At 43.6% G+C, this 22,201-nt stretch overlaps 1 protein-coding gene across 1 annotated transcript in view; it reads right to left on the reverse strand.

Annotated features, from left to right (window-relative positions):
* Positions 1–6,401: 6,401 nt before the first annotated feature.
* Positions 6,402–22,201, reverse strand: part of KIFAP3 (kinesin associated protein 3) — a 73,357-nt gene continuing 57,557 nt past the window's right edge. Inside the window, exon 20 of the mRNA XM_028732451.2 lies at positions 6,402–6,799. Within this exon, the coding sequence (XP_028588284.2) occupies positions 6,691–6,799 (109 nt within the window). The 3' untranslated portion in view covers positions 6,402–6,690. The remainder of the gene's footprint in view (positions 6,800–22,201) is intronic.

Genomic DNA, 22,201 nt, shown 5'->3' on the forward strand with positions numbered 1-22,201 from the left:
TCCCACTTCGAGGCCAGGAGGCGGACTTCCGGCCCGAGGAGCAACCATAGAGTCTCCACTGCGGCCGTACAGAAGCGTTTCCCACTTCGAGGCCAGGAGGCGGACTTCCGGCCCGAGGAGCACCATAGAGTCTAACACCACAGCCGCAGCCGCGCAGAAGCGCTTCCGCGGAAAGCGGCCGCCAAGGGGGCCGCCATGTTGCGGAGGTGACGTACTTCCTGTCCGGTAGCAAGAGGGCACGGCGACACGTAGCACTGGCTGATTTCGTCCGGTGGCAACACATAACCCGGGATGATTGGTTCCGGCCAACCCCTTTCCCGGGGCCAATTTCGGGTTTTTAAATTTATTTATTATTACCCCCCCCCCGCCCTGCTCATTCGTCTGTCCGTTATCCCAAAAGAAAAAGAGAGCGGGTTTTTAGGAACTGGGGTGGCTTTAAATGAAAGAACTGGTGCCTTGCTTTTTTCATTGCAATAATCTGCATGTTGTTGTTATATTTTTTATTTTATTTTATTATTATTTTATCTTTTATTTTATTATTATTGGGTTTTTTTATTTACACTTTTGGGTTTCTATACTGCCCTATACCCAGAGGTCTCAGGACGGTTTGCAGAACAAGATCAACATAAAACCACTCTCTCTCTCTCTCTCTCTCTCTCTCTCTCTATATATATATATATATAACATCCTCCGTTTCAAACGGGTTTAACATGTGGATGGTTTTGATTCTACTCATGTTTGATTTTTCACTGATGTTTTCTGTGATTCTTGTTTTCTTTTCATTTTCATTTGCATTTTCAAAAGCAGGAACAGAGAGCATCTTGAACGACATATACACAAATACCAAATTCCCTTCCACCCTTTTTCTGGTTCCTTTTGCTTTTCTACTGCTCGGCGTAATCCACATCTTTTTAATCATCCAATTTATTATCTATTCAATACTCTTAATCTATTTGAACTCTGCTGGATTTACACGAGACGTGCTATGTATCTGTCTATACTGGTTCTTGAAATATTCAATAAACATTGTCCATTCCTCCTTATATTCCTTATCTTTGTTTTCTCTTATCCTGTTCCTCAGACCAGGCAGTTCAGCATATTCAAACATTTTACACTGCCATTCTTCCTTGGTGGGTACTAGACTTATTTTCCACCTTTGTGCCAATAAGCTTCTAGCTGCAGCGGTGGTGTATAGTAGTAAACATTTATGTTTTGGGGGGACCTCTGTTGTTACCATCCTCAAGAGGAAAATCTCACGTTTTGGGGAGATTTTTTAAAGTATCTTTTTCAATTCATTATATATAGTTTCCCAATATTCCTTAATTATTTTACAAGAATGCCACGTGAATAAAAATCCCTCAATTTCATTACACTTCCAACATACACCTTCTTGTTTTCAATCTGTAATCCTGCCCTGAGCACAAGTCCCATCAGTTTGGGGGGGGGATATAAGAATTAATATTCTTACAAATGAATATATAAGAAGCCCGTCCTCAATCTACCGACAGCCCCCAAAAGACTCTCAGTGAATGTTCTGCAATTCTCAGAGAGGGCATCTCTGTCCCCATGACAGTGTATATTTTTATTACAATTATTTAGATTGTTACAGATCTACAGTAAGTTTTTTTTTGGGGGGGGGGTTGCAAGGGCGCACCCATAACGGCTAGAGCAGGCTTCCTCAACCTCAGCCCTCCAGATGTTTTGAGACTACAATTCCCATCATCCCTGACCACTGGTCCTGCTAGCTAGGGATCATGGGAGTTGTAGGCCAAATACATCTGGAAGGCCGAGGTTGAGGAAGCCTGTGCTAGAATGAGGGGATGTTGCAAATGAATAAATGGTACAAATTGGAGTATTGAAGGAAAGGTGGCAGGTGTTAGATTTTAAACACAGGGTGGACCAGTTCTCCTGTTCAGAAGGTGACTGATAGCGATGCAGTTAAGGACACAAGGAAATAAGACTCCAGTGCAGGGCCATCGGAAGGCAGCCCTGTTTAGGGAAACTTTTAATGTTTAATGGATTACTGTATTTTAATATTTTGTTGGAAGCCACCCAGAGTGGCTAGGGAAGCCCAGCCAGATGGGCGGGGTATAAAATCATCATCATCATCAATTGGCCATGCAGGTGCTGTCCTTTCCTTCCCGCAGAAAAATTGTGTCGGGAAGGGGAGGTCACATGAGGCATGACGTACCACAAGAAAAAATGTGCCCTTTTGGGGGGGAAACAGTTCTGGATAAAGAGGGACAAGAAGGCAAGTTGCTGCTTGGAGCAACGGTTCTTAGGAAGAAGGGCGGAAACCTGTGCCAACGTTTTGCAGTTTTTTTGCAGCGGAAAACCCCGCGTTTTGCAGCACCCCACAAAAGGAATAATTGATATATCAAACACGGGGTTCGTACTTAACAACTATGAACCCCAACATTTGGGATCCCCTGGAAACCAGTGCCAAAGTTTTGCAGTTATTTTGCAGTGGGTTTTTTTTGACAATTTTATTAAGATAATAGAAAGCTATATATCAAAAAGAATAAAGAGAAAGAAAATATAAAATGGAATACTCATGATCCTTGCAAAACGCAATTATATAAAAAAGAGAAAGAAAAAAAGAACAGAGGAAAATAACTAAATTAATAGATAAATGGATAAAAAGAAGAACTCCTGCCTCTCTGACAATTATCTGTAACAACAATTATTCAAATAACTTGATGGCATCCGTTCAGGGGTTATTCAAATTTTAAAGGCAGCAAGATTTCAATATTGTCATCTTTACAGAGGTAAGAGGAATTCAGTATATTTCCTGAACGCCTTCAGGGATCAAGAAAGCTCTTCAATGGAAGGTCACCTGTAGGATTTGAATTACGGTATGTCAAGAAAAAGGGAGACGGAGTGTATTACGAAGAATGTAAACTTACCAGACATATTTGGAAGTACTGACTTGCAAGTTCTCTTTCCCAAAGGGACAATCATAGAATCTTAGAGTTGGAAGGGACCCAAGGGTCATCTAGTCCAACCCCGTACAATGAAGGAATCTCAACTAAAGCATCCATGACAGATGCTTCCAAGGAAACAGGGGCAATTTGCCAGCCCCAGCTAGCTCCAGCCCACCGGCCGGTAGCCGGGCGATCTCCGGTCCTTGGCTCAGCATGAAACAGCGACCTGCAGTTTCAGAAGCCTTCAGAAGCTGGAGCACGCTCCAATCAGCAGAGAAAATAACACTGCGCAAACAGAAGCGTCAGTAGACTTTACAGGCAGTTTATTCAGCATATGTGAACAAAGGAAAAACATGTCTTCTCCCTTTCGTGTCCAAGAGCAAGCAGCAAAAGCTATACACACAAACAAAAATTCCCAGCAAGCTGTGCTGGAGTGTAAACAGACACGTGACATAAAACAATCCACACATCTGTTTTAAGGTGGAACGGAACATCAATATCCTAACAGTGTTCCCCAACCTTGGGTCTCCAGCTGGTTTTGGACTACAATTCCCATCATCCTTGACCACTGGTCTTGCTAGCAAGGGATGATGGGAGTTGTAGTCCAAAAACAGCTGGAGGCCCAAGGTTGGGGAACACTGTCCTAACACACCCAACCTCTGCTTAAAAACCTCCGAGGAGGAAGAGTCTACCGCCTCTCGTGGGAGTCTGTTCCACTGCTGAACAGCTCTTGCTGTCAGAAAGTTCTTCCTGATGTTTAGTCGGAATCTCCTTTCTTGCAATTTGAAGCCACTGAAGGCTAGATATCCACCACGGAATAAATCAGGCAATTTTAGATTTAGTTTTAAAGATCTCAGCCAAGTACCCGGAAACAATCTTTCGGGAGTAGCATCTCTCAGCAAATATTGGATTACAGACTCTTTGCAAAACAACATTCTGAGCTGTAAGGGAGTCACTAGGAGATCTCTGCGATGGGTGTAGAGAAGAGGGCAACCCAAAATTATGTGATGTATCTGGTGTTTTCTTATTACAGAGACAGAATCTGTTTCGGAAGGGGATTTTTTGACACCTTCCAAACAATACAGATGAGAGGGGAATGCATTTAGACGAGCTAGCATAAAAGTTCTGCAATGGAGTTTCTAAATTATTAGGCATGACACCATGGTGGGGCTGCAACCCTAAATAAACAGAGGTGCATAAAAAGGCTGGGAGGGGTAGAGTTTTTGGGTTTCATGATCTAGAAGCCTCTGCCTGATGAGAGAGATTTGTGAGTCATCCAATAGAAGAAGGGAACCTATTGCAATCCCTATTTGCCTGAGTTTGAGGGTAATATCAGAAAACCATGTAGAATTATGTGTATCTCTCAATAAAGAAGTAAGCTTTCCGTGTCTGTATTAAAATAAATTTTTAGCCAATATTTGAAAGTCATAATCCAGCCCCTAGATTCTAGGAGATGCTGGCCTAACTCTGTACACATAAACTCTTGTGTGCTTGTCGCATTGCATATTAGTAATTTATGGACAATCAATCTTTCCTTTTCGTATCAGACACAAGCCCAGGTGAAGGATGCATTCCGTGTAGTGGGGCAACGTGTAAGGGTCAGTAACATTAATAACGCCATCAGCGTCTGGAGAAAGCTAGCATGAGCCGAGGCATTTTAATATAGCGCCAAAATACTACAGAAATTAATAAACCCTCCTGCTTCATATATTATGGGACCGAATCCAGGATCAGATTAAACCAGTCTAGCTGCTATTAAAATTTATTTCCATAGTTCCTTTCTGTGGGATTTGTGTGTTCAGTCCCAATGCACATTGGGAAAACTGCTAGTAACCGCTCAAGGGGTCTGAAGTGTGAGTCGTTGAGGTGAGAACCAAACACTCAAGGCAGGTGGTCTGCGTATGTCTAAGCCCCCCCAACTCAATTGCTTCAGCATTTTAACAAAAAAGCAACACAAACAGACAGCTTCTACAGTCATTAAAACAAATAGTTCTCCATTAAATGTAGTAAAAGGACTCTGGGGAGATATTTCCTGGGAGTATTTTGGATAGCAAAATGAACATGGAAAGAAATTACCAGAGTGGGAGGTCTGGGGTTTTTTCCCCAGCACACATTTTTCATTTCACCAAGTATGATCCTTGCTCCATACGATATGGAGACATTAGGATGTGGTTTGCCAAGTCATTTTGAAGCTCAAATACAGGAGAAGTCAAAACGTCCATTGCAGTTTACAAAATGTAGTTCAGGATTAGTATCGTTTTGCCATATTAATGATATATAAAGTGCAGCATAGGTAAGAGAGACCTGGCACAAATGAAGGTGGAGGGTCTGTGTTTCAAAGATGAATCTTTCCGTTAATGTCTACTATGTAGTCAGTCCTGATTCGCACACCATTATTCCATGCGGCATAGACTGGGCTTCTTGGCAAAACAGCTCCTTGCAACACAGTGTTCTCCTGGGGTGGCATTGCTATATAATTAAGCAGAAAGATACACCTGTCCTTTGAAAGGCACATTCCGTCTAGAGCAGAGCTTTCCAAACCGTGTGTCGCGACATGTTAGTGTGTTGGCTGCAGTGTGTAGGTGTGTTGCACGAACTCTCTCCTGGGGCTGGAAGGGGTTAGTGTAACCTCGAGTTTGCTAGTAAAACTGCATTACTATGTCGCGAAATGATGCAAAACGGAATTACTGTGTTGCGAAATGATGCATGTCCAAAAAGTGTGTCACCAACGTGAAAAATTTGGAAAGCTCTGGTCTACAGCAACGGTTTTCCTCTAGAACAGTGATGGCCAAACTTGGCACTCCAGCTGTTTTGGGACTACAGCTCCCATCATCCCTAGCTAACGGACCAGTGGTCAGGGATGATGGGAATTGTAGTCCCAAAACAGCTGGAGGGCCGAGTTTGGCCATCACTGTTCTAGAATATGAATATGGAAAATGTGGAATTGTACTTTTACGTCTCAGTTAATTAAGAATGTCACTATGGTCTGGATCCCCCATCTATGCTTGTACACATGTAAGTACAAGTTCCCCAGGAAACACAGAGGTAAATTAAGCGCAGTTGCTCCAAAGAAGAGTAAAGTCAACATCTGGCATTCAGATGTATGCACCTTTTCCAAGTTTGCCCTATTGGTTTTCACCATTCTGACACTACTCCATGTATTTAAACAAGGCACAGGGCACCATGTGCATAGGATTTCTCCTGAAGTTTGCATGTAGCATGGTCACAAATGTATATGAACACCTGTATTAGAACTATTCAATGACACTAATACAACATATCACTCCTAGCAGGTGTACGAAGTGTGTCTCTGTTCGTAAAGTCTCATAGAAGGTGGCAAACCCTGGATTTAAGGGTGTTATTCAGCCTTCTTCAAGGACATTTAAAAGGATAAATCAATTACTTTTTCAGAAGCTAGTTAAAATTATTGCTCATCAACTGTAGTAAGCTTAATTAAAAACTCACAGAGCCTCAGTATTCAGTACCACGGTCTACATGTAGGACCTGCATTTAATAGCAATTAAATTAGTCGCTTAATATACATAACAAGTGTTGACATTCCAGTTAATAGATTTCAACATACAGCACAAACTGTACAAAAAGGGAGTCAGAGAACGACTAACATTTCTTTGCAACACATACAGAAGAAAATACACCACAAAGACCCGTAAACTGTATAACCATGCACTAAGAAGACGGAGATAAGTCTTAATTTAACTACAGTTCAAGAATACGGGAAGGCAATAGTTTAATACAACAGGATGTTTTATCGGGCTCCAAAGGTGTAGTAGTACGGTTCATCCGGCCGATATCCGTAAGCAGTGGTGGGGCGGCTTGGGATACCCATGGGCTGGCCAAATCCATCCACAGCAACGCTATGCAGAAAAGAAAAACACCTGAGTTGACATTTGAAAACAGACCCTTGCAAACAGACACCACGCAGTGCAAGGTCCCCTCTGACTTTTTCCAGAATGCAAAAATATATTGAAATGTACCTATTTGGTATCAAGTATATGCTGGGGTCTGAAGTCTCTGCCCTGTCTTAGAGCAGTGTTCCCCAACCTTGGGCCTCCAGCTGTTTTTGGACTACAACTCCCATCATCCCTCGCTAGCAAGACCAGTGGTCAAGGATGATGGGAATTGTAGTCCAAAAACAGCTGGAGGCCCAAGGTTGGGGAACACTGTCTTAGAGAACTGGTTCTTATCAAATCAGCTGTTTCTCCAGCAAATTAAGGCTACTTGGGTGACCAGCGTAACATGGAAGCAGCAATTAACACAGAGTGCTTTGCATGGAAAATGTTGCCTTATACTCAATCAAATCGTTGGTCCATCATACCCAAGCATTCATCATCATCATATTTTATTGTTTATAGCCAATAGCCATCACAAAGCAGTATGAGCACAAATCGCACAGCTGCAAAGCAAAAGACATTTCATGCACCGGACCAGGACAAATCTACAATGTCCAAAATGTAAAAGCATTCCTTCTGGTCAGCATCCCTGGGGTTTGGCACTTGCACTATCCGGAAATGTTGACCTTCTCTTTCTTGCCACTAGTGTAAATGGTGCCACCTTAGAACTGATGCAATTGTCAACATCTGCCAGCAGCCATTTAATTTTCAAATCATCTGGGTGACCTTCTACGGCAGTGATGGCCAAACTTGGCTATTTTGGGACTACAATTCCCATCATCCCTGACCACTGGTTCTGCTAGCTAGGGATGATGGGACTTGTAGTCCCAAAACGGCTGGAGGGCCAAGTTTGGCCATCACTGTTCTAAGGCAATCTGAAAAGGGGAGATAAATTTAGCTCTGAGTGAATCATACAGTGGACAATATAAAATATAATGTGTCAGATCCTCAATAAGCCCTGATCCACATGTATAAAGGTACTCTTTTACAGATCTGTTAGTAAATCTCCCATCCAGATATTCAGTAGGCATTGTTTGAAATCTGAGCTGAGTGAAAGCTCATATAACAGGGAAAAAAGTTAATTCACGCAAGTACATATAACCCTTTTGTGGTCTGATTTAATTTTAGTGTACCAAATAGCAGGGTGGCAATTCTTTATATATTCAATATCTTTTTTTGCATCTTTGCTAAACACAATATTTCGCCTCTTGTGACCAGGAGCAACTACCAGTATCACTGTCGGGGAGATCAAATAACTCTGCATCAGACCTCTACGAGATTTTACCCAGCCTTCTCTTGTCTGCAAATCCAAAAAGCATCTTTTGGCTAAGTGTTGTTTTGGCTGCAATGGTATTTTACCCCAATACAGAAACATGGATTTGTGCATACAAACTTTTATACAGTTAAGGCCTTATAGCGTGTAGTGCTGCAGGTGTATTATGTGGCACTGCCAATATCGCACGCAGGAATCTATTCTGAAGTAGTACATCAAGTTCCTCCCTGCAATGGTAACCCCATATAAGAGATGAGACATAATCTTGGCTTCAAAAATCCTTAATGTTGGTTCCGCTAAATGACGGCCCTCTGTGTAATTGGTGCTTCTCACGCGTGCAAGTTTTTGCAGCATCCACATGTCGTTATCATTAAAAGGCCAGCCCATACTTCCACACATTCCTTTTAATCTGGATTTACCCTTCTGGAGGAAAACCTGATAGTCAATGGCCCATTGGTGATATTGTGACAGCCCTTCTGCAAATTGAGCACCCATCTGGAAGCATCCTCCATAGACTGAACAGAAGCTGCCCTGCTGGCAAAACCTTTTGTGCCCAACTCCGTGCATTTCTTTGCTGGGTACAAAGGGGCAGAGGAGCAGGCTGCCAAGGCAGAGGCCTTTTTGAACCAGTAGGTGGCACTCTCTCCTCATCTCTGGATGTTGTTAGCTGCTCCCAGTCACTTTCAATTTACTTCAACCTCCTCAAAACTACTCCTGGACATATTTTTAATTAGGTAGGGGAGGGGAATCATGGTTTCAATTACGTTCCGATCAAATCAACTCCTTTAGTTCAATAAACATGAAAGTAATTAGGTGCAGAGCCTTACAGTTCAGAGCTCGAGACATTTTGGTTATTTCCAAATGGTTTGCGTATGTGATGGCTCCGCTATGACAATTTGAGACATTAAACCAACATAATATTAAAACATTCAGATCACTGGAAAGATCACTGGGAAGGCTGTGAATCTGGCCTAATTTACATGTTACTTTTGTGACATAATTGCTGCTCCTTTATGGTCAATTCCCACATTGAAATGCTGGTGTCTAAAGTTTTAAATGTAAGGATAGTTTTAATGCCAGCGTCAGAAGTCCAATGGAGACATGGTGCTGGTACAGAACTTTTTAGGCATTTCTTAGTCAGTGTGGCAAACAACAACGAGAGAGGAGCAATCATACCCAAACACTAACATATAAATAAGGGGACCCTCACACATGGGTAACTCATAGATAACTTTGTGGCTGGAAGGGGACAAGCATAGTAAAGACTGTCACCAATTTGCGGGACACCCTGATAATCAGCCCAGATCTATAATACCCCTAGGAGTTGCTTGTCTAAAAATGTGTTGCCTTTGCTCTTCATTGCATTTCTTCCCTACACAAGAGATTCTTTAAGCTTCAGATGGAAGCAGAAAAATACACATTTCAGGCATCAGACTAGCAGAAACCCTTAAACTATTCCATGCAGAGAACAAGACTTTGTGCAGTTAATAAATACGTACCAGTGAGGCCTTAGAAGTTATTATACAAACTAATGAAGGTTTCATCTCTTCATGCCTATTAGCACAAATTCTGACTTCTAAAATGGATGGTAGAATTTGTACAATGAAAGTTCAATGTTTCTACTCTCCCTACTAACTAATGTGCTCAGAGTAGTTGCAAATTTGGTTATAACATAGCATGACCCAGGGTCATAAAAGCAGATTCTGAGGCCTCCACGATGTGGTAGAATTTAAGCTTTGGTTTGATTGTTTTTTTAAAAAAAAGTTTATATGAACATAAAAATGTGTTCTGCAGCTGGAACTCCAGAATGAATATTCAAGTAACGCTTTAGCAGCTACAAAGAAGTGGCACAAAGAAATCAGCAAGAAATCACTCCTTGTCTCTGCACCAATGCCCTACCATTTCATAGATCTCCTTAATTTTCTTTAAAAAATAAATAAATCCCAGAATTATATGAAGGTTTGATTTATTTATTTATAAATAATATTTCTTGCCTGTCCTTCAGCTGAGATCCCATGGTGTGTTACAGGAATAGAAAATGTAATTATAGAAGCTGTTCAGCTAACGGTTCCTTTTCTAAAGCTGCAGATAGAAGTGACACCATAATCCCCATTTTGTATATGGGGACAAGACAACGCACCAACAGGCAATGGATCCACACTAGTACACAAGAATTTTGCTAACAAAACGTGCACATGATAATGAAGATCATGCTCATAGTTCAAAACCATAGGCTACTCAAGCCCCATCCTCTTCCGCACTGTGTTAACAAGCTAGCAATCTAATTCAAAGTTAATATTCAACGATCATCACCTTTCAGATATGCAAATTTTTATACAGCTGCCAAAGTTTGCTTGGATAAATTGCAGGTCTTGGATGTAAGAATTCCTGCTGTTCAGAACAGCAGTTGCACTTCTGTGAAATCCAACAAAAAGCTATAAATAGAGGGGGGAACAGTAATTTATCATCATCTTTTAGACTATGTATCAATGGGTTTAGGTTTCACAAGCTTCTTGCCACTGGTGGAATATACTGACAAGCAAAACAGGTTCAGGTCTAGTTGCACCCTGGAACCTTTACAGTGACTGGGAAACATGGAGTTAAAGCAGTGAACAGCTTAGCTTAGCTAATTACTGTGTAATACTAACTTCAGTTGCTCGATCATTTTGAGATCCGTTAAAATAGGACTGTATATTTTACCCCCCTCTGCACTCTTAATGATTTGTTTTTTTAGTCTGAAATCATTTCCAGCCATCAGTTAAGCTTGTGGTCTCTACATATGCACTTCTCTTGAGCACAAATATTTCTTTTTCCTATTGGTCTGCCAGCCTTGTCAAGAGAAAATTGCACTGTAAACTAAATGCCAATACTTAACCTCTTGGATAACTCGGGCTGCTAGCATGATCTAGGACCTCTTCAGAATGGCAGCTGAGCTTTCTAATTTGCTCGTGAGAACTTGTCAAAAGAGGAAATGTTCCAAAAATACATGATGCATTTTATAAAGTCCTTGGGACTTGCACTGCTTCAGAGCAAATAAAAATACCACATATATTCAGGATCTCTAAATCAGCTGAGACATGTCAAAGTAGCAAAGAGGAGTCTGAGAGGAGATGCTATAGGCATCTTCAAATATCTAAAGGGCTGTCACATGGAGGCGGGAACATGCTTGTTTTCACATGCCCTGAAGAGCAGGACTTGAACCAATGGCTTCAAGTGACAAAAAAGGAGATTCTGACTAAGTCAGGAATAACTTTCTGACAGCAAGAGCTGTTTGACAGTGGAACAGACTCCCACAAGGACTGGTGGACTCTCCTTCATTGGAGATTTTTAAGCAGAGGCTAGATGGCTACCCACCAAGGATGTTTAGTTGAGATTCCTGCTAAACTACCCTTGGGGGTCCCTTCCTACTCTTATGATTCTGTGAAAATGAAAAGTATTACACCAATAAATTGCAATAATTCGTTGTGGCCCACAAAACCTAATTTCTTTCATAAGCACAGTCCTCAAGAGAGTAGGAGAAAGGCAGCTTGTTTACCTGAGACTGCAGCTATGTGAGTGCTCACCTGTACAGTCACACATATTGGTTCCGTACCTGGCACAGAACAACATTCATGGTACAGAGGCCTGGCCTAGCACCACGGGGCACATACACAAGTGAGCTGGGACAGGCATCATCCTGCTCAGTTTGAAAGCAGACTGATGCTGAGGCCTGAAAGAACCAGAGTCGAAAACAGGAATGAAAGCAAAGACCAACAAGCTGCAAAGTGGATTGTGGATGGGCTGTGTTTCTGCAGAGCTGCAGCCACTCAAGCCTGAAATTTTCTAAAGCAACCACATCAGCTGCCTATTAATTTCCAAGCCCATTTGGGGGTACTGATTCTGTTATTTCAAGCACTAAACAGCTTTGGACCCAAATCCTGATGGAGTACCTGTTCCCATAACCAACCTGCCCATGAATTAAAACAGGGGTCAGCAAACTTTTTCAGCAGCGGGCCGGTCCACTGTCCCTCAGACCTTCTGGGGGGCCGGACTATATTTTTTTTTTGGGGGGGGAGGGAGGGAATGAATGAATTCCTATGCCCCACAAAAAACCCAGAGACGCATTTTAAATAAAAGGACACATTCTACTCATGTAAAAACACCCTGATTCCTGGACTGTCCGTGGGCCGGACTGAGAAGGCGATTGGGCCAGATCCGGCCCCCGGGCCTTAGTTTGCCTACCCATGCATTAAGATCTTCAGACAAGGCTCTTCTTTGAGTTCCTTCTGTAGGAGAGCTATATTTTATACTTCCAGGAAGGAGAGGGGGCCTTCTTTGGTATATCCTCCCAGAGGAAGTAAAGGGAGGCGCTGACACTGCCAGGTTAATACAGTTTTATTTGTCTAGGCTTTTTAGAATTCACCATATTAATTTAGCTAACTGAATGGCTTCTGGTTTAGTGCTTCTCAAATCTTATTTCGTTGCTACGATTGTCAGTTTTGGTTTTAAAAATTCCATCATCAAAACACTATTACAGTTCATACACTACACTGGAATTCATGTTTGGATGAAGATGTGTTCCAGAAAATTTCTAAATAAATAAAAAGTAGCCAGCAACAGTAAAAGTAAATAAATAACTGGCACACCAACAAAACAATCCACAAGAGGAAGGAAGTATCAATCATCATTAGTTTTGTAGCTTCTCCTACAGATAAATACAACTAGTGTTTGAATGTTTCCTAAAGAACTGAATTTGGTCTCTACACTGTTTGATACATTATTCAATACTAAATACACACCAAACTTGAGCCTATTTCTCAGCTGCTTTCAATGTTATTTTTCATCAAGATACATCTTAAGACTCCTGCTAAATTTTGTAATGGGCTGAATTCTTACAACTACTGATAGGTGTAACAATAACATCATCCTCCCTGCATCCCTTAGTTATCAAAACATGCTAAGTTTCAACACTGTAAAGGATTATTGTTAATTAAATTGGTATACCATCCTATATCTGTAGATCTCAGGGTTGATTACAACACACAACTACAATATAAATAACACACAATACGTAATAAAAACAAAAGCAGAAACCCAAAAATTTCACAACATTGAAAAGGGCCTCAGATGTCTATAAGGTCTTTAAGGTAAAAGAGCTATGACAAGGCTTTCTAGTAAGCTCTAGGAATAATGGTTTTTCTTTCCTCCACCTTTTTTTTTTAAAAAAAGAACCTCAATTCACCTAATTTATTTAGCTCAGGAATGGGGAACCTTGACCCTCCAGGTCTACAACTCTCCCCAGCCAGCAGGGTCAGTAGACAGGCATGAACAACTTCTGGGAGGACACACACATTTCCCATCCCTGATTTAATAGTGTAATCCTCACCTATCCATTCTTAAGGAAATCAGCCCTGAGTGCTCACTGGAAGGACAGATCGTGAAGCTGAGGCTCCAATACTTTGGCCACCTCATGAGAAGAGAAGACTCCCTGGAAAAGACCCTGATGTTGGGAAAGATGGAGAGCACAAGGAGAAGGGGACGACAGAGGACGAGATGGTTGGACAGTGTTCTTGAAGCTATGAACATGAGTTTGACCAAACTGTGGGAGGCTGTGGAAGACAGGAGTGCCTGGCGTGCTCTGGTCCATGGGATCACGAAGAGCCGGACACGACTGAACGACTAAACAACAACCATGTCTACTCAGAAGGCAGTGCTCGCGCTGCCTTACCGAAGCCCGGAAAAGCTGGGACAGCGCTAACTAGGCATGAACACATGGAGTTGCGTTATAAAAAAAATATAGAAGAGCCTACTGGATCAGGCCAATGGCCCATTTAGTAAAGCATCGCATTCTCACAGTGACCAACCAGATGCGTATGGGAAGCCTATACGCAGAATCCAAGCATGAGAACGGTTTCTGTCCTGTGGTTTCCAGGAACTGATATTCAGAAGCGCAGTCTCCAACAGTGGAGGCACACCAGAGTCACCATGACTTGTAGCCATCAAGAGACTTTGCCTCCGTGAACTTTTCCAATCCTCTTTTTAAGCCTTTATGTTGAGTTGGGCCCCTGGTGAGACATTTTGCCATCCTTGTGGTTTGGATCACTGTCAAACCTGCTCTTACGCATGAGTAAAGCATGCACATAGCTGCCCTTTCATCAGACACGACAGCAAATCCGAGTTCCACTGTGTGCATCTCTATTGTGAAGTGAATTTGTGAACTCGTAGTGAAGAAAGAGTAGAAAGACAAGGTGATTAAACATTTTGTACTGCTTTTGTACCATGCAGTGGAGCTCTGCAAACATTCTGCTGGCTGTGGCTTGGCATTTAACAGCATGTGATCAGTGAGGAGGAGGAAATTTTATTCCATTTAACTGTTGCAGATTTACTGCAGTGAAAAAGGGCTATGTAACCTGAGAAGCGACAGAACAGAGAGATCAAAGCTGCAGTCTGGAAACTAAAATAAACCTTCAGGCTACTTCCTGCAAGAAAATTCACTCTGGCAACTAAAACAGAGTCCACCTAAAAACTGTTCTGTTTTATGAGCTGTCACAGCAGCTCAAGTGGTTTGGACCAGTCAAGTTCAGAACATTATATTTCCTTGTTTCTGTCTCACATACTTCTGTAAGCAGTTTTATAGGGGAGTTTTATTTTAAAAAGAGAAAAATAGATTCCCCCCCTCCTCTGGGCTGAAATTGAGAAGGTCACAGCTAAACACATTAAAATAAGCAGGTCTTCATTTGCACATTCCATGCCCATTTACTACATTTTAATATTTTATTTTTGGGATTTACAGGCAATGTACATTTTCTTTATTAAGTCTTCCGCATTCTGTTCAATTATTGTTTAATATAGGCACAAATCAGTTTACACAGCCCAGATGGCTTGTAACCCAGGAGCTGGTCTATTCCAAGCGCCACATCTGGAGGAAGTTCAGGGAGCAGCAAGAACATGGGGATTAATTAATACTAAGTTTCAGAAATTGACAATTTTTTTGTTCTCTCGTAGGACGTGGAGGAACCTGAAATTACTGCACCAACATTCAAGACCCAGTTTCAGTATGTACGTATTAATGCTGACCAGACTGCAGGTGTAAGTGAATTAAAGAGCCACATGTGAGAAAACAAGGCAGCTAAATACTGTATTTTTCGCACCATAGGACGCACTTTTTCCCCTCCAAAAATGAAGGGGAAATGTGTGTGCGTCCTATGGTGCGAATGCAGGCTTTCGCTGAAGCCTGGAGAGTGAGAGGGGTCGGTGCGCACCGACCCCTCACGCTCTCCAGGCTTCGCGTTCCCGCTGCTTGCAGAGACTTGCCTGCATGCTGAAGCCTGCGCGCGCTGAGCTCAGCACGTCCAGGCTTCGCGGACCTCTCCGCAAGCAGCGGGAGCGTTCCCGCTGCTTGCAGAGACTTGCCTGCATGCTGAAGCCTGCGCGCGCTGAGCTCAGCACGTCCAGGCTTCGCGGACCTCTCCGCAAGCAGCGGGAGCGTTCCCGCTGCTTGCAGAGACTTGCCTGCATGCTGAAGCCTGCGCGCGCTGAGCTCAGCACGTCCAGGCTTCGCGGACCTCTCCACAAGCAGTGGGAGCGTTCCCGCTGCTTGCAGAGACTTGCCTGCATGCTGAAGCCTGCGCACGCTGAGCTCAGCACGTCCAGGCTTCGCGGACCTCTCCACAAGCAGCGGGAGCGTTCCCGCTGCTTGCAGAGACTTGCCTGCATGCTGAAGCCTGCGCGCGCTGAGCTCAGCACGTCCAGGCTTCGCGGACCTCTCCGCAAGCAGCGGGAGCGTTCCCGCTGCTTGCAGAGACTTGCCTGCATGCTGAAGCCTGCGCGCGCTGAGCTCAGCACGTCCAGGCTTCGCGCACCTCTCAGCAAGCAGCGGGAGCGCTCCCACCACTTGCAGAGAGCTGCCTGTTTGGGGGCTGGGGTCAGCGGAAGCTCGAGCTTCCCCCAGCCCCGCGCCTGGGGGGGAAATAATTTTTTTCCCTTTATTTCCCCCCCCAAAAACTGGGTGCGCCCTATGGTCCGGTGCGCCCTATGGTGCGAAAAATACGGTACTTGAGCTAGATTAACAGCTGAATACACAGTCTCCAAGAGAAAAGCATCAGATAAATGTTCTGCTCAGAATTATCACCACTCACTACAATTCACAGATATTTCATGGAACAATTAAAAACTAATTGCTGAAGCAATCATAAAACTTCTACAAACTGCAAGTTGCTTAGCAAAATTCATTGTCAGAGCTATCTGTCACTCATTCACTCAAAGACACACTTCTACAAGGCCTAAATGCAGGTCCTGCTATCCAAACACAATGCGTTCTCAGGAAATTGTTTGTTAGACAAGCATTCACATAATGAGTTGACCATTTCCATTGTTTCCTATGAGAACATTTCTAATGTGTTCCCAACCACAGAATTTTGACTCCCATATGATGAAAAAATAACTGGGAAAACCTTCTTGAAACCTTGCAAAAGGCAAACAAGGGGGGGGAAATGCTCTCTTATTGGTCTGAACTCTCCCATTTCCTCCCTACCTCCCACCATGGTTTCTGGTAAAATGGCTGATGTGGATCAGCAAAACACCCAAAGTAAGTCTTGTTTAAGGCTGCTTATTTGCTTACGGTACTACACACAAGTCTGGCTGACTATCTAAATCTGTATTGTATACAGCACAGTTTGGCTACTAACTCCTTGGGTTTGGATAAGTGGATCTTTGTATAATGAGCGTCAGAATAGCAGGACCTGCATCCTCCTCCTCCTCCTCCTCCTCCTCCTCCTCATAATTTATTATTTATACCCCACCCATCTGGCTGGGCTTCCCCAGCCACTCTGGGCGGCTTCCAACAAAATATTAAAATACCGTAATGCATCAAACATTAAAAGCTTCCCTAAACATGCATGTAACTGGAAATGTGAAAACCAAAACCTAGCAGGTATCATTCAGTGTTGCACAGCCACCTCCCCGTTTTTTCACCACAGTTCAATACTAAAAGGACAATTTAACAGGAACAGACCTATGATGTGGCCACTCCAGGACTATGTTTGCCTCCCACCTACACACACCCCCCAACACGACTGAAGTGTAGAAAATATACTTGAGCAATAAAAAAAAGTTATCAGAAGCGCAGAGACACCACCAAATACTGTATTTTTCTGTGTATAAGACTAGGTTTCCCCCCTAAAAAAAATGTCAAAAATTAGGGGGTGTCTTATACTCTGGGCCATCTCTCCCCCCCTCATTTTCATAAATATGAGTACCCAAAAATAGGGGGCATCTTATACATGGGGGCATCTTATAGACGGAAAAAGTACGGTAAGCCGAGGGAGAGTCTGTGGAGAAACAACATCTAAACAAGAACTCTGCAGACAGATCTCTGGTTTCACAGTCTTTGGACAACTGTAGACACAATGGAAAAACTGAGACTAAGGCTAGAGAAGTGTTTTAGAAATGGGAGGATTTATAAATGAACTGTCCTAGGCTGAACTCTCCCAAGAGCTTAGCTGCTCCCAGCCCTCTGGGTTGCCAGCATCACTGACCAATGATAATAGCAGCAACTTCTCAGAGTTAAGCAGCATTCTGCTTCTGCCTGATTCTGTAGTGAAGATCCCTGAGCACACTGCTGAATCTGGGAAAGTGTAGTTTTTCAAAGGAAGGAGAAAAGCTGAGGTGCGAAAGGCCGTATCTTCCTAGGAGCAGTGTTTCCTCAAGTTTTGAGGTCAGAATGCAAGTAAACCATGACCCAACTCCATGTCCAGGAAAGTGCCTCTTTCCTGCAAAAGGAATAAGCGGTTGGAGTGGAGTTACAACGGCTTAGACAGGTGTATGGTCAAAACCCCGATGACTGCTAACCAAACAGTATTATGCTGGACACTTTTAAATGTCCTTCTTGCTAGAGGCCCTGCCCATCAGTCAAGAGGCCTGGAAGTAAAGACTCCCCCACCCCAGAACTCCTGGAGAATGCCAAGACTATCTTATGCCATCCGTGATATAAAACCCTGGCAGCAATTTTGACTAATAGGCTCAATACCATTAATAAGTAAATGTTCTGATGATGATCAAACAGGTTTCACTAAATAATAAGGTTCCAACATTTATTTTTCGATTTGGAATCATGGAGAAGGGTCCTATTTTTTGCAAGCATTTCATACAGTGGATATACCGTATTTTTCGCTCTATAACACACACCTGACCATAACACGCACATCGTTTTTAGAGGAGGAAAACAAGGGAAAAAACATTCTGAATGAAACAGTGGATGTATCATTTTTGTGCTTCATGCTGTGGCCACAGACATGTGATCTGATGGTGAATTTGGGGTGACCCAATGCAAAGATCCTGAGGATCCATGTGGATCCATGCTTTTTAACCACGTTTTTGCACCATTGCAGCCCCAGGCAACAGTGGGTGCGTGATTTTGGGGGGGCAGGCTCTAGCCATGGACATGCTATGTGATCTGATGGTGAATTTGGGGTGACCCAATGCAAAGATCCTGAGGATCCATGTGGATCTATGCTTTGTAACCACATTTTTGCACCATTGCAGCCCCAGGCAACAGTGGGTGCGTGATTTTTGGGGGGCAGGCTCTAGCCATGGACATGTTATGTGATCTGATGGTGAATTTGGGGTGACCCAATGCAAAGATCCTGGGGATCCATGTGGATCTATGCTTTGTAACCACGTTTTTGCACCATTGCAGCCCCAGGCAACAGTGGGTGTGTGATTTTGGGGGGGCAGGCTCTAGCCATGGACATGCTATGTGATCTGATGGTGAATTTGGGGTGACCCAATGCAAAGATCCTGAGGATCCATGTGGATCTATGCTTTGTAACCACGTTTTTGCACCATTGCAGCCCCAGGCAACAGTGGGTGCGTGATTTTTGGGGGGCAGGCTCTAGCCATGGACATGCTATGTGATCTGATGGTGAATTTGGGGTGACCCAATGCAAAGATCCTGAGGATCCATGTGGATCTATGCTTTGTAACCATGTTTTTGCACCATTGCAGCCCCAGGCAACAGTGGGTGTGTGATTTTTGGGGGGCAGGCTCTAGCCATGGACATGCTATGTGATCTGATGGTGAATTTGGGGTGACCCAATGCAAAGATCCTGAGGATCCATGTGGATCCATGCTTTTTAACCACGTTTTTACACCATTGCAGCCCCAGGCAACAGTGGGTGCGTGATTTTTGGGGGGTAGGCTGTAGCCATGGACATGTTATGTGATCTGATGGTGAATTTGGCGTGACCCAATGCAAAGATCCTGAGGATCCATGTGGATCTATGCTTTGTAACCACATTTTAAGTGGGGAGGGAAGGAAAAACAAAGAAGGGAAAAGGAGCATGAGAGGGGTGTGCAGAGAAGCAGCTGGCTAAGAATATAGGAGAGGGATTTAACGGGAGGGAGAAAAGAAAGGCAAAAGTTTCCCCCCACCCAAGCACCCAAACCAGCCAGCTCTCTCTCTCTCTCTCTCTCTCTCTCTCTCTCTCCCCCACCTGCATGTTGCCTGCTAGTCCCTAGACACAGCACCGGAGCACAGAGAGGAATTAGAAGGAACGACTCTGCTTTCCCCTCTGCTTGCCTGGAGGGGAGGGGCTTTCCCTGCTCTTTGTTCCGTTTGAGCAAACACAGCAACGAAACGGAGGAGGGTGGGCAGTAAGACCCTGAGGCAGAATGCAGGAAAGCAACCACTTCCTCTTTTCAGGTTTCCCTTCTCCGTGACTCGCGATTTGATTTTTGTCTGATTTTTTTGCTCCAGGGACCACACATTCGCTCCATAACATGCACAGACATTTCCCCTTCCTTTTTAGGAGAAAAAATCTGCGTGTTATAGAGGGAAAAATACGGTAATTTTGAACTTCTTTTTATTATTATTAATTGAACTCCTACTCCTACAGCCAAGCAGCGCATCAGTTGACCCCAACCCACTGTATTGACTTTTCTTGTGGTATGAGGCAGGGCTCCCTGCTCTAACGGACAGGTACCTCCACTTTCAAGAAAAGGGCTGCATCCAACTAAATTCTACTCAGAGAAGAACCACTGGTATTGATGGATCCAAGTTAGTGGATCCTTTAATTTCAACGGGTCTGCACAAAGTATAACTAACAATGGACACAATCCAAGGTGTTTTGTAATATGGATTAAGTAGGTACAAAGGATTAAGATCCTTGATGAAATGTGACATGTTAAAAAACAGCACGAGAATAAAACTGTCTTATACAGTGGTACCTTGGTTTACAACCATAATCCATTCTGGAGGTCCGTTTGTAAACCAGAACAGGTTGTAACCCAAGGCGCGCTTTTGCCAATGGCGCCCCCCAAAATCTTTTTGTTTGTAATCCAAAAAAAGGTTGCAGTGCCGGGTTCGACGTGTTTATAATCCAAAACATATGCAAACCAAGATGTATGCAAACCAAGGTACCACTGTATTAAGTATAACACCACAGTCAGCAATACCTGGGTATAAAGCAGGCAAGCTGATGTTGTTGCCACTGGCATGGGCAGTACTTGAAAGTGGAGTTGCAAATGTGTTTGGATGCTTTCCTGAGAAGCTACAGCTCTTCCTCAGCAGCGAAAGGGAGATGGGAAGCCGGTGTTGCTTGGGAACCACTGATAATACACTGGTGGAGGAGGAGAAAGAGCCCCCAGTGGCTCGGCCCAGAATTGAAGGGGGAAACATGAAAGGAATATCTAATATATTCAAAGCTTGTTTTCTCCTGCTCTGAAGGGCAAGGCCCAAACCAATGGATACAAGTTACAAGGAAGGAGATTCTGATTCAACATCAGGAAGAACTTTCTGATGGTAAAAGCTGTTCAACAGTAAACTGGACCATCTCAGGGGGTGGTGGACTTTCCTTCGTTGGAGGTTTTTAAGCAGAGGCTGGATGGCCATTGGTCAATGATGCTTTAGTTGAGATTCTGCATTGCAGGGGGTTGGACTAAATGACCCTGGGGACCCTTCCAACTCTACAATTCAATGATTCAATCCTCGTTGGGCTGTTTTGGGGGTTCATATCCTTAGGGTAAAAAGGTAAAGGGACCCCTGACCATTAGGGCCAGTCGTGGCCGACTCTGGGGTTGCGGCGCTCATCTCGCTTTATTGGCCGGGGGAGCCGGCATACAGCTTCCGGGTCATGTGGCCAGCATGACTAAGCCGCTTCTGGCGAACCAGAGCAGCGCACGGAAATGCCATTTACCTTCCCACCGGAGAGGTACCTATTTATCTACTTGCACATTGATGTGCTTTCAAACTGCTAGGTTGGCAGGAGCTGGGACCGAGCAACGGGAGCTCACCCCGTTGCGGGATTCGAACCGCCAACCTTCTGATTGGCAAGTCCTAGGCTCTGTGGTTTAACCCACAGTGCCACCCGCCTCCCTATCCTTATAGTACTTTTGTCTAAATATTTTTGGGGGGATTTTCGCTGACTTTGGGTTCCCTCAAAACCTCCAATAACACCTCCTTGTACGTGGGGGGTTGCATTTTGAATGCAACAGGACTCCCAGGCTGGGCACTGGAAATGGAGGGAAGGAAGATATTTGCCTGTTAAGGTCATACCTTTCTTCGGATTAGAACATTCTTTCCTCTGGAAACACCAGTTTTTCAAAGCCTCTAGAGACCTTTTCTTGTTCACTGAAGTAGATTTACAGTTTGCTAATGCTGATGTGTGATAAACTAATAAAACGTTACTACTGGTTTATAGGCCCAATCTGCTAATAAAATCTAATTCAGTTCTTCCTGGAGAGGGTAGGCAAATGAATGATGTCCAAGTGCTAAAAGTCGAATATCACTTCATTTCACTGGACTTAAAGGGAACTCAGAAGTGTCTTAAGGACATTCAACAAAAGTGCACGTTATATGTAATGATTAAGAGTCGCCGCCAACATAGCCACTATCGCCAGGATCCAACTCTGGCTACGTGACGTTATGATGGCTAGCAACTCCAGATAAGCATCAAAATTTGCAACCAGCTAAAAGCGCTGCAGTGTGGATTGTATCATCCATCTTCAAATGCACATGAAAACATGCATCTGATATACCTCTATGTTTGCTGACATAGCCTGCTTCCCCATAAAGTTCTCCTTATCTGAATAAAGGCACATACATGGTTCTATATAAT

Source organism: Podarcis muralis, chromosome 5 (genome assembly GCF_964188315.1).
Source record: "Podarcis muralis chromosome 5, rPodMur119.hap1.1, whole genome shotgun sequence".
Taxonomy (NCBI): Eukaryota; Metazoa; Chordata; class Lepidosauria; order Squamata; family Lacertidae; genus Podarcis; species Podarcis muralis.